The sequence below is a fragment of the Calypte anna genome, chromosome Z, assembly GCF_003957555.1.
Source record: "Calypte anna isolate BGI_N300 chromosome Z, bCalAnn1_v1.p, whole genome shotgun sequence".
NCBI lineage: Eukaryota > Metazoa > Chordata > Aves > Apodiformes > Trochilidae > Calypte > Calypte anna.
In genome coordinates this window covers 59,875,857-59,888,221 of record NC_044274.1, presented here as the reverse complement: position 1 = coordinate 59,888,221, position 12,365 = coordinate 59,875,857, and the positions used below count along the sequence as shown (strand labels likewise).

At 40.9% G+C, this 12,365-nt stretch overlaps 1 protein-coding gene across 2 annotated transcripts in view; it reads left to right on the top strand.

Annotated features, from left to right (window-relative positions):
• Window positions 1–12,365, top strand: part of ACO1 (aconitase 1) — a 35,217-nt gene that overhangs the window by 15,221 nt on the left and 7,631 nt on the right. For both annotated transcript variants that reach the window (XM_030466809.1, XM_030466808.1), the window contains 9 exons: window positions 1,205–1,342; window positions 2,983–3,052; window positions 3,161–3,344; window positions 6,118–6,257; window positions 7,208–7,379; window positions 7,817–7,917; window positions 8,928–9,044; window positions 10,294–10,453; window positions 12,095–12,230. In XM_030466809.1, the coding sequence (XP_030322669.1) occupies window positions 1,205–1,342; window positions 2,983–3,052; window positions 3,161–3,344; window positions 6,118–6,257; window positions 7,208–7,379; window positions 7,817–7,917; window positions 8,928–9,044; window positions 10,294–10,453; window positions 12,095–12,230 (1,218 nt within the window). The remainder of the gene's footprint in view (window positions 1–1,204; window positions 1,343–2,982; window positions 3,053–3,160; window positions 3,345–6,117; window positions 6,258–7,207; window positions 7,380–7,816; window positions 7,918–8,927; window positions 9,045–10,293; window positions 10,454–12,094; window positions 12,231–12,365) is intronic.

Genomic DNA, 12,365 nt, shown 5'->3' with positions numbered 1-12,365 from the left:
AGCTTTTTGTCTCAGCAGTTCACAAAATCAGACAGGCTGGTATGGAAGAGTTTTCTAAGCTGATGGAAAGATGTCATGGTAGTACATACCTCTGTAGAAGCTGAGAATGTGTGTTCTGAGGAGTACCAGAAGCTTTGCTAAAATACATACGCAAATGTGTGTGGTATATTAGGTATGATGAGTGTGGTTGAACAAGACTTGGCAGTGGAGGATGGATGGAAGATTCACATGCACTGCTTTGGCCCTCTGCATAGTTTATCTGCCTCACCTAGAAAGGAAGGTGTTTTGGATCTATGGCATATACAAACAGAGAGAAAAAGGCCTCTTCACTTATTTCTAGCTCACTTGGACCTCAAGGTCTTGCAGAATTGCCACAAGGTATGTGAGAAGGCAGAAATGTGAGTCCTGGTCCTTAGTGTGCTCTATGAATGTCATTTGTGATAGGTCTTTTGTCAGTGATAAGTGCAAGAACGGATCGGTGAATTTGAATGGAATACTTTATTTCTCCACTTCGTGCTTCTCCAGTGATCAGTTAAATCTTCTGAAAATACAGTTGCTCTACAAAGGTCTTCTCTGGCCATGACCTCTGCGATTCAGGAAAACTAATGCCTGCTGGCTCTGCCAATTTCAGTTGAAGTGTGTAAGGTACCAAACAGCCCTAATTATGGAGAAGATTTTTCTGTGCTTTGCAAAGCATATCAGAGATGATCCTTGCCTTAAAATCAGCTAAATAATCATAGCAAAGAATTAAAGAAAGGGCATTGTAGCTTCCCATCCCTGACACCCTGTTCTTTTTCAAACAGACTGGGGAGGAGACAAACAGAGCAATAGAAGAGAAACCAGTTCAGGGTCTCAGAGGAAGGGTGGCTAGGACTAAGTTTCCAGATTCCTCAGCCAAGCACTTTAAGTTCCTGCTATTACATGGTGAATCCTGGTTTTATCTTTTCATTCTTAGAATGCTCAGAATATAGAAACAGTTCTGTCCCTTCTGCTCTCTGGACATTGTCTTCCCACTAGGGGTACTGTCTCTGCTGTGAAGTAATGATCCCAAGACTCAGGGTACAGCCATGGTTTGTATTATGTGGGACAGTGGGTCTCTGTTCTGCATCTCAGGATCTCAGTTGGTTTTGATTTTGTTTTGGTTTGGTTTTGTTTTTGTTTTTTTCCAAATTTCTTCGCCTTACCTATTTCTTTTCTGTTTTAGTGGGGTACCTGCTGTGGTTGACTTTGCTGCCATGCGTGATGCTGTGAAAAAACTTGGTGGAGACCCCGAAAAAATAAATCCTATCTGTCCTGCTGATCTAGTGATAGATCACTCCATCCAGGTTGATTTTAACAGGCGGTAAGGATACAAAATAACTCTTACTTCTTAATGGTAGTAAGTAATAATAAGTAAGTCCATAATAATAGTAATAATAATAATAATAATGGTAGTTCCATTTCTGATCTTTGGAGCAAAACATCTAGCCTCTAAAATTTAGACTATTGTATGTGAATTAGATGGGGGAATCTTGATTTTTCTGTGGTCTGTCTCTCAGCAGCCTAAGCCTGGACTAAGTGTTAGTATAAACAGGCTCAGTCCAGATCTGTGGTGATCATAATTTTCCATAACAACATTGAATTATTATTATTATTTGCTCAGAAATAGCGTTTTTCCATGTGCACTTTTTGACCTGATAGGGCTTTTTGGAAAGGACAAGAGAGAATGTCTCCTTCCTTCCTTATTTATATAAGAATTGACCTGAGCTGACCTAGCCCAGCTCCAAGGACCTAGTTTGCTAGTTCAGTGCCTTCATGCAGGAGAGCACAACACACTGATTAATATGATCCCTATGAGTGCAGGAGAGAAACAGAATGCTATGCAACCTTCAGCATGCTACAAAGAGATGAGAGCTCACTAGATCCACAATGAAAGACAAGACCTCTGCTGATCCGCCCCCCGTGGTACCTGAGTGTGGGCTGCTGAACTCCTCTTCCAAACAGATCCTGCACTTAGATGCTTCTCAGTGGTTTCCTTCCATCTTCTGTAGTCTGGAAGTTCTTCGGTTTGCAGTTACCTTGAGGTAGTTTTGAAGGAGGCCACTTAAGTTAAAGTATTGCAAAGAGAAAATGCCTAGGAAGTGCAAATTGAAGGAATAAAAAGTGCACTTTTCCAGTGCCCAAGTTTAGAGGCTTCTTTAGAATAAAAATACTGAACTTCTGAGCAAAAATGCTTCATATGAGCATGTCGCCAGAGAGTTTTCAAATAGAATTTTCTTTACTGTTTTTTTGGTTAGTTGTAGACTAGGAAGGATACAAATTCTCAATGATTCTGTGTCTAGATGACAGGAAGAAAAAGGGTCAAAAATTTTTGACTTATTCAACTGTTGAACATTACCTGCCTTTAGCTTTTTTCCTATATATGCTGTGTCTGTTCTTAGCATAACACTAGAGACTTTAGAAACAGACACAAAATTAGAAATAATAATCTAAGGACTGATTTCTGGGGTAGAGAGAACACTGGCTAACTCCATGAATCAATCCTTTCAAAAAATTTGTTAGCCCTGTCTACTTTGAAACACAGGGTTCCAGGCAGCACAGTATTGTCAGTGATAACCTCCTCTTAACTGAAGTTGCAAGGCAGTTGTGTTCCAGCTCCCTTTACTACTTTGCTGATTGCTTTTGATTTAAGTATTGGAAACTTCATGTTGCTGTAATGTGTGGTGTAGTTTTTTCCAAGTGACAGCCTTTAGGCCTGCCACATATATAATAAGCAGATTAGCTCTCATATTTGACTTGGGCTTCAGGTGTTATCTCTTCAGAACTCTTAAATCCTTTTTACTGGTTGCCTGTACTTCACAGCTGCAGTGAGATTAAGAAGATGAGATTGATCAGCAATAATATTAGCTGATGACTCTTTTGCCATCCTTTGGGTGTATCTAACCAAATGTGAATTTCAGGTGAATACTTTTGTTTCTGACAGTTTATTATTTTCACTTGCAGATCAGACAGTTTGCAAAAAAATCAGGATCTGGAATTTGAAAGGAACAAAGAAAGGTTTGAATTCTTAAAGGTACTGAAAGAATTAATCCTGTTTACACGGAGAAAAATGCAATGAACAAAGTTTCTTCCAGTGCTCATGTGCATTGAAACTTTTTTACTCCAATTTCTTCTGTTTCAGTGGGGGTCTCAGGCTTTTAAAAACATGAGGATTATTCCACCAGGCTCTGGGATCATCCACCAAGTGAACCTGGAGTACCTGGCAAGAGTGGTGATGGATCAGGATGGCTATTACTATCCAGACAGTGTGGTGGGCACTGACTCTCACACCACCATGATTGATGGCTTGGGAGTGCTTGGCTGGGGTATGTGCAGCAGTGTTTCCTGAACATGTGGCTGACTGAGCTGTGTCCCAGGCTCAGGTGATTTGACCCTGGCTGGGAGGTTAGCCCCCATCCAGCTGTTCACTTGCTATTCCAACCAGCACAATGGGGGAAGATAACTGGAAAGAAAAATGGAACAAAATACTCATGGGTTGAGACAAGGACAATTTATAAGTGAAGGGTGGGATGGAGCAAAGGAAGTAAGAGCAAGTGATGCAAACATGATCAATCACCACCTAACCAAGAAACCAAGGCCCAGCTAGTCCCTGGGCAGCAGCTGCTTTAGAAAAACTCCCCACACCCCCTCCTCCCTGAGGAGGGAGCATGATGCTGAGCATGATGTCATATACCATGGAATATCCCTCTGGTCAGCTTGGGCCAGCTGTCCTGGCCATGTGCCTCACAGTATCTTGTCCACTTGCCCAGCTTACTTGCTGAGGAAGGGTCAGAACCAGACCATGACACTGTGTATTCTCTGTTTGACAACAGCTGAAATAGCTGGTGTGTTATCAGCACTGGCCTGGTCACTAATGTGAAACACTACAGGGGCTGCTGTACAGAAAAGTCATCTCCATGCTGGCCAGACACAATACACAGGCTTAGACAAAGTTTAAGGAACTTGATGAGGTTTCTTACTGTTATTGAAGACTTTATAACTAAGCTCCCTGTTCTTGTAACAGCCTCAGATGATTTCTGGTGCTGTCTTATTTGGTTTTCCTGTTACATGCTTTCTGTTCTGCATTTAATTTGCAAGGAAGCAGGCAAGGAGTGTATTAAAAAGACTTCTGGAAGCATCCTAGTCATTTGGTGAAGTAAGGCAGTTGAAGTATCACTGATCCTCCATTTGTTCCTTAATCACTCAACTATTTTCAAGGTGTTGAGTACTATAAATGCTCTGCTTAGACTTCAGATGCTGAAAGTTGAATCTGAGCGAGTTAAATATAGCCAAACAGGCCATGGTGAAAAGCTGCTATGAAGGATATTCTAATACTGAAAAATTAGAATTCTGCAGAATCCTTGTTACAGAAATAAATACAAATTATTCTTTTTTTTTGCTCAAAATGGCAAACTGCAGGTATGAAATGCAAATCTTTGCTATTGCCCAACACATAGCACCAAACACTTCAGTTGAGTTTTTTATCTTCCTGTGATACAGTGATAGGAGCCCATTTGAGATTGGTATCCTACAAATACAGAAGGCATGTTTTTACACAGCATTTGTTAGTTTTTCACAAAGATCCTTGTCTAGTTGTGAGTACTGCCTGTGACAGAAGTAGGACATTGTGGTTTTCCTACCCCAGCTGTACTGTAGCAATTTTGGTTGATTAAGAGTCTGCTAAGGAAGTAAGAATTCCTGCTGGTTGGAATGCAGATGTGTGCCAGTTCACTTTGGTTAAACCAGGTTAAACCAGGTTAAACCATCATATCTTTGGGATAAGAGATGTCTGTCTTATTCTGTATTTGATTACACCTTTTACATGCAGCCATCATTTAGATGATGTTGTAACACCAGTAGCTGTCTGGAAGAGTGTGCCTGTAAGCTTAGTGTTGAAAAATGTGACTGAGCAGAGCCTGTACCACGTGTGCTCAAAGCACATGCTCTGGGAGACAGCATTTCTTCCTTGTGTCTGGTAGATATGAACTCACTTGATTCCTGTCTGTGGTAGCCTGTCAATCAAGTCAATCGACTTTGCTGTTTTAAAATTATTCCACACCTTGCAAAATGTGATTGTATCTGTCACAGAAGTACCTTTTTAACTAGCATAGTTGTATCATGTTGCATAAAATCAGTGGGAACCTATTTTTCAGTCATTATTAGATGAAGAGGGGAAAAAAGATAGGAGCAGTGGTTTGGCAACTGCCATTAGCAGCTTACTACAGGCAATTTGTTCTAGCTTAATATTAATTAAAATAATACAAAGTAGAAGGAGGTTTGGAAGTGGAAGATAAACTTGAGAGGGACTTCCCACAGGCAGAAATTTATAAAATTACTGTCTAAAGCCAAATTGCTAGTAAACATGAGATTTTTTTTGGAGTGCATATGACTGATGTCTTGATATTTTAACTTCTTAAATTAGCAAAATGAAATGGTCACTTGAATTGCTTTCCTTTAATACTGAAGGTGTGCATACCCAAAGATTCCACCTGCACATGCCCAAGCCATGTTGAAACTTAGTAGGTGTAAGGGGGATATTTCTGTCTTAGTAAGTAGGTTTTCTGTTAGTATTCTTTAGAACCAGCTGTACTCTTTTGTCTCTGAAAACCTTTCCTTCCTCCAAATTAATGTTTTTACTTGGTGGCCAGTAGTCCTGGTCTGCATGCATGCAGCACACCATGTTCAGTACCATAATCAGTCATTCTTTCTTTATGCATTGTATATTTAAGTAATTAAATAATTACTATTTAATTAACTTAATTAAATTAAATTTTAAATAAGTTAAATAAAAGTAAATTAAATAAAATTTTAACATCTTTTACTGTAAAAGCCAAGAGTCCTCAGAGCAAATTACTCAGTCTTCTATCTAATTGCTGAGGAACAAGAATGAAAGTATGAAATGGAAACATTAAAAGCCCAACCTTGCAGAAACTGAAGCAAAATGAGGAGTGCCTCTTTTCAGAAGGCTTAGCCCTTCTGGCTGTTTGCTTTCTATCCCCTTCCACACCCTAAATCAAGTCATCATCTGACAGTTGTACTTTGTGGGTTATCTTTCACACGTTATTGTCTTTCTGTGCCATTGATTGTGTGCTCCCATAGGTGTAGGTGGCATTGAAGCAGAAGCAGTGATGCTGGGCCAGCCAATTAGCATGGTGCTTCCTGAAGTTGTTGGTTATAAGCTGCTGGGAAACCCTCAGCCGCTGGTGACATCCACTGACATCGTGCTCACCATTACCAAGGTAATGAACACGTCTGATGACTTGTTACTGCTGGAAGCTCTGCCTGCTCTGTAGGACAGAGCCACTGTGCTGCATGCTGTGTGCTTACGTGTGGTCATTTTCCACTTCTTTTAAGCTGTGTGACTTGCAACCAGCTGCCCAAGGACAACTGCAAATGTGCTAGGCAAATCTGTCTCCCAGAAGCCAGACAGAATAGGGACCCTATTTCACAGCCTGCTCAAATCCTCATGTGCAGACCTGTTTTAGAACAATGGTACTTGTACTTTCTCTTCTGCCCCCCAAAAACTATAATGACTTTCTTTTTTGAATCCCCCACTTCAAATAAGGCAATGTAAAGCTTGAAAACAGACAGTAAGTGTAGCAGTCTGCTGTGCTTTGATCTGCAGGTCTTTGGCTCACATGCTATGTATTCGTAATATAATTATTCACACCGTGGACTGTGACTGAATTAAGAGTGTTTCTGGGTCAGCATTCATGATGATGGAGGTCAGAAATCTGGTGCACATGTTCATCACAGGATGCTGTCTAAACAGGAAAAGCCAATGTTTTTTTTATGAGTTCATCTAGATATTGTGTGAGTTCAGCCATTTACAGTTTGATTCATGTACTTGTGTTCTGTTTCACTATCTTCCTGGGTTTGCTGTTTAAAGACCCCACTCTGTTCTCTTGTCAGAACACAGTGCTGAGAAAAATACAGTTCTTCTAAGACAGACTCCAGTTTAAATGAGAGGAAGAGCAAGTTTAGAAGAAATACATACCTGTGTTGCACCTTATTGAAACTATAATCTCTATCTCCTCATCTTTGGGATTTGGTTTACCAAAGCTTCCTTGTTTCAAATGGCTAAACTTTCAAAAAAGGTTTCTCTGAAGCCAAAAGCTGGATTTCATAACACATATGCTCAGATTTTTTGACATCTAGCAATGACACAGGCACTATGTTTTTATAACAGCACCTTCGCCAAGTTGGAGTTGTGGGCAAATTCGTGGAGTTTTTTGGTCCTGGAGTAGCCCAGCTGTCGATTGCTGACCGAGCCACTATTGCCAATATGTGCCCTGAGTATGGAGCAACAGCTGCCTATTTCCCAGTGGATGATATTAGCATTGGGTACCTGATACAAACTGGTGAGTGTCTGAAGAGACCATGAGTTAAGAACCAAAGCAAGGACTACATAGCTATATGGTCTAGACAGCAATGGGACTGAATCAGGTGGAGCCTTCTGAGCTTAAATGCTTTTTTTACTTATTATTCAGGTGGTTTCGTACTTCTAGAATCCATGTTCAGAAAGAGATGAGTTTTAGACTAGTCCTGCCCAAGCCTAGCTTGTTTAGTGACAGAAGCAGGAGCCTGAGTTGTGTAAAAGCCACCAAGTCTGCTAACTGGCTTTGTTTCTAGTGAGTCTCTAATAGTTGTGCTGAAAGGGTCTGAAAGTACACTGCACTGGTAGTGCAGTGTAAAGTGTGAACAGTGAAATAGCATGCTTTTTTCCCTTATTCTGTCACATAGTAGTTTCTCAGTTTCATTTGCATTTTGTTTTTGCTCTATCTGGCTTTTACATTAGGCCGTGATAAGGAGAAAGTTATGTGCACAAAGAAGTATCTTGAGGCTGTGGGTATGCTGAGGGATTTCAAGAACTCCTCCCAGGATCCGGACTTCACACAGGTTAGAAACTGTTCTGCCTCCAGGCTGCTTGCTTTATGCTGCTCCCTATTATAATATGACAATTGTGTGTTTTTCACAGGAACTAAGAAATAGTCTAGGGACTCTTACCCTTTGTCTTTGGTCCACACACCTGTCTTAACTTTGGGGCCAGTGGAACGAGTGCACTGGTCCTCCAGGTGTGGGCATAGGTACAGATTGGCTCTCAGTTGAGCTCTGGCTGATTAGATTCTGCAATTTTGTTTATGCAGTTCTGAGAAGTCCAGTCCAGACTCAAACACAGGTATGGAGAGAGTGTGAATATTGTCTGTGTGAACCTTGTCCCAGTTCTACCTTCCTGTTCAGCAACTTATTTTGCTGCATGAATCAGAACACTTAGAAGCTCTGTGTGGTAATTGCAGAGCACACAACCCATTTTCTGTGCAAGAAAACCAAGATGTTACTCTGCTCAGTCTAAAACTCAAGAATGTTCCCAGATTTTTCTACAGTAAGAATCTATCTTGTAACTTACACTGGCATGATTATTCAAAAATCTTAGTAAACATGGAAAAAATGAAGCACACTATAGAGCAAAGTTTGAACAGAGGTGAGGAACAGCAATATGTCATAATCTCTCTTTTATAATAGGCTGGATGTTTTCCTCAAGGCCAAGATGAATAGTCTGCTTTGGTTTATGCAAGTATGAGGATTTCTTCACATGGTTGTTTTCTGAAGAGGACCCTGCTGCTAGCATTTGAAAGGACATCATCTGTATTGTTTAGATGCTTTAGTCACACACTGGGTTTTCAGTTGTGTTTTGAGGTCCGTACCTGAGAGCTGGCAGGGTTTGAAAGTAGAACTGTTGTTTTTCTTCTGACTTTTCCCTTCTCTCATGGCTTTGATAATTTCTGCAAACAAGCAAAGATGTGCAGACTTATCCTTGGTTCCACAGCAGAGGTGAGTATACCTCTGGCTTAACTGGCTTCAATTTATCATGCAGTGCTGAACCACACTTTGTTCCTCCTATTGAACAGGTTGTTGAGTTGGATCTCCATACTGTTGTGCCTTGCTGCAGTGGACCAAAAAGGCCTCAGGACAAAGTTGCTGTGTCAGATATGAAGAAGGACTTTGAGACGTGTCTGGGAGCCAAGGTAGGGACTAGGAACCTTTGGGCCTACAAACTAATGTGTGCTTCTAAGAGTTGTCTAGAGTTCAGGAGCTATGTTCTGGGGTTAACTTGTATGTTGTTTGTTTCCTATTGGAAAGTCAAGGAGCATGTCTGGATGCAGTTTAGATGGTGGCATCAACGAAAGTAGCTTAAAATTGGGGTGGTGCTTCTCTGACATGAAGGTGTCCATGTCCTGTTGAGGCAGTTGTTCTTTCTGATTTTAGATCAATCCTAGGCCTAACATAGTTTCCACGTACAATAAAGATTTCTGAACTAGCCATGATGGGTGGTGCTAGTAGAGTGGACCAAGAAGTAGCTATTGCAGTGAGCTTTGTGCTAGTCACCCATCACTGGAGTTTTTCAAACAAATTATGCCCTGAATTCCACCAACTAGTTCTGCATTCACTACTGAATCTATTCAGCAGATCAGCACTATGTGTGCTTTTGTTTCTCTTTGGTAATGTTTTTTTTAATTTTTTTTCCCCCCAGCCATTCAGAAATGGTCATTGAAAGAAGAGCAAGACTTTAATAGGAATTAATATGTCCGCTCACTTGAGTTTCCGAAATGTTTGACTCTCTACCTGATGTGATAATTGCCTTTGCTAAAAGCAATACAGAACAATAGTGTTGTAAATCAAGAAATTTCCAGCAATTCGCAGTAATTCTTGTTCTGTTACACGTCCCAAACTCCACTAAATGATCTTTTGCTTTTAGATCTGTAAGCATAATTTTTCATGATGTGAATGGTGCCTTTTCCCTCCTTGTTTTTTTTTCCAGCTGTCAGGCTTTTGCATCTCATGTCATCTCTTAGTTTAAGTTTGAGCTGTTTGATACTCTTGGCTTACAAATCTTAAATGTTATAGCTAAAGTCTTAGGACAAGATCTTGTAGCAAGATAATATGTGGTCAGGGATTTGGAGCATATGGGAGCAAAGAAATACCTGAGGAATCTGAAGAAGGATATATTCATATAGGAAGAAAAAATGAATACATCTGTCTGCAAAACGTCCCTCCTTTATCCAAACAGAGAATAGGATAGACACTAAAAAAATAATTTTCATCCACTACTTTGACTGACCAGAGATGCAAGTCTTCACCACTCAACCTGAAAGTGCAAGGATGGATGTGACTGATAGATGCTTCCCCTTCATGAAACTTTCCTTCATGAAGCTCCCCTCCCATACTAATTTTCAGTCAATATTTATATTAATCATATCCTTTCTCCTTTCACAGCAAGGATTCAAGGGATTTCAGATTGCCCCAGACCGGCACAACAGCATAACCAAATTTAATTTTGAGGGCTCTGACTTCGAGCTTGCTCATGGATCAGTGGTGATTGCTGCCATCACAAGCTGTACAAACACCAGTAACCCTTCAGTTATGTTGGGAGCAGGTAAATTTATTTGCTTAATATGCAGTAGTTTCTCTCTGGCTCTGGCTGTGTGCCCTAAAGACAAACACAACAGTGGTGAACTTCTGCATGCACAGTGCCAGTTTTGTCTTCTGGAGTGCTAAAACTGAGTGTAGTCCCTAAGGGTAGCAGAAGGAATTCTGAAAACAGTTGCTAGAAATGTGAGGTGAAGAAAATGTCACTTTCCTGCCCTGTCTTCTCTACAGGGCAAACTGGAACTGAATTAACCAGTACCTCTGACACTTGTTCAAATGCACAGAAGCTAACAGCTGAGAAGAGGCTATTGACAGTCAGCTATACAAGAGGAGGGATGGTGAAGAATGGTCTATGGGTTTAAGTCTGATCTGAAAGCAGAGTACAAAACACACATTTAGCTAGAGGTATATAAAGCTATTACAGAAGGACACTGAGGGCATGTACAGGGTGAGTAGAAGCAGAAAACTGAATTGTGTTCTTGGGGATTGCCATCTTTCAGGGCTCTGTCAAGTACATCTTAACTGCATCCAAGAAATGGTTAGAAGTGGGCTTTTTATGCCTTGTTTTTGTGGTTATCTCCATTCAAATCCTACCAAACAGGTACCCTGAGCTGGTTGTGTTACTTTTCTGGTCAGGGAGTTGTTAATTTTTAACTTGGCTAATAGTAGAAAACACCTCATTCCAAATGTGTGCTTCTGGTAACAAAATACAAATGAAGAGTTATCTCTAAGGGCTCAATCTCTACTAAGCCAGTTGAGCCCTCTTTCCCAGGTGCTTGGCTCCAGGGACACATTTCTTTTCCTCCTCTGAAAACATATACATAGATGTTACCTTTCACTGTACAATCATCACTGTGTTAGACCTTCCCAGTCTGTCAGACTGTACCATTTGGGTTCATATCCTACAAAGGTTGGAAGGAATGTGCAAGGGGCAATGCAATGGCCCTTGACCAGGGAGGATGACTTACTGGTTGAAGTCATGTAATTTGTCCCTTTGTTCCTTTGTCGTGCTGGGACAGTCTTGGCTTTTGGACAGCCTCTGACAACAACCACTTTGTATTTAGGTTGTCAGGGTGATATTTGTTACCTGTTCTTTGGCTAGCATCTTCCTTGGGGTGCTTTACAGTACCAGCAGCTCAGCCCCTTCCCAGGCACATAAATTCTTTTAATTCCATGCAACAGGAATAACATACATCATAAACCAGGATGTAGATGAAAAGGGACATGGAGGAGGTATCTGCTGTATTTCTTACTCCTCTGGAGAAACAGAGTCTCCCAATGCACTTGCACTTTACAGGACATTCAAATTGGCATACGTTCCTCCTCAGGTCCATCTGACCACAAAAACAGAGCTGTATTTCTTTCCTTCAAGGATCAAGAAGCAGGTATTCTCCAGACAGACTATTCCCTTAGTAATAGGAAGGCTGAACCCCTCAGTTGTCAAGTGCAATAGGCTACTGTTTCCTCAAGTGTTTGGCTCTCAGGCTAATGGCATTTTTAGCTCTCTCTGTGGCTCACTGTTCCATTTTATTGTTGGAAGGTGGAGTCTTTCTGTTTCCCTGCTATTTTATTGTACTCCTTTTAATCTGTTGATCCACCAAACTGTCCGATTCTAGGAAAAACTGCAACTATCCTTTGTATTTTTCAGGACTTCTTGCTAAGAAAGCTGTTGAAGCTGGCTTGACTGTGAAGCCATACATTAAAACTAGCTTGTCCCCAGGAAGTGGAGTTGTCACTTACTACCTGAGGGAGAGTGGAGTTATGAGTTACCTTTCCCAGCTTGGGTAAGAGTGTTTTTCTTACTATTGACCTATGGCTGTTTAATTAAAAACACTGCCAGCAAGCAGTGTCCTAGAAGAGATCTGTATGGATTAAAAGTTATGTCAGGTGCCCATCAGTCATGATCCTGCATGACTGAA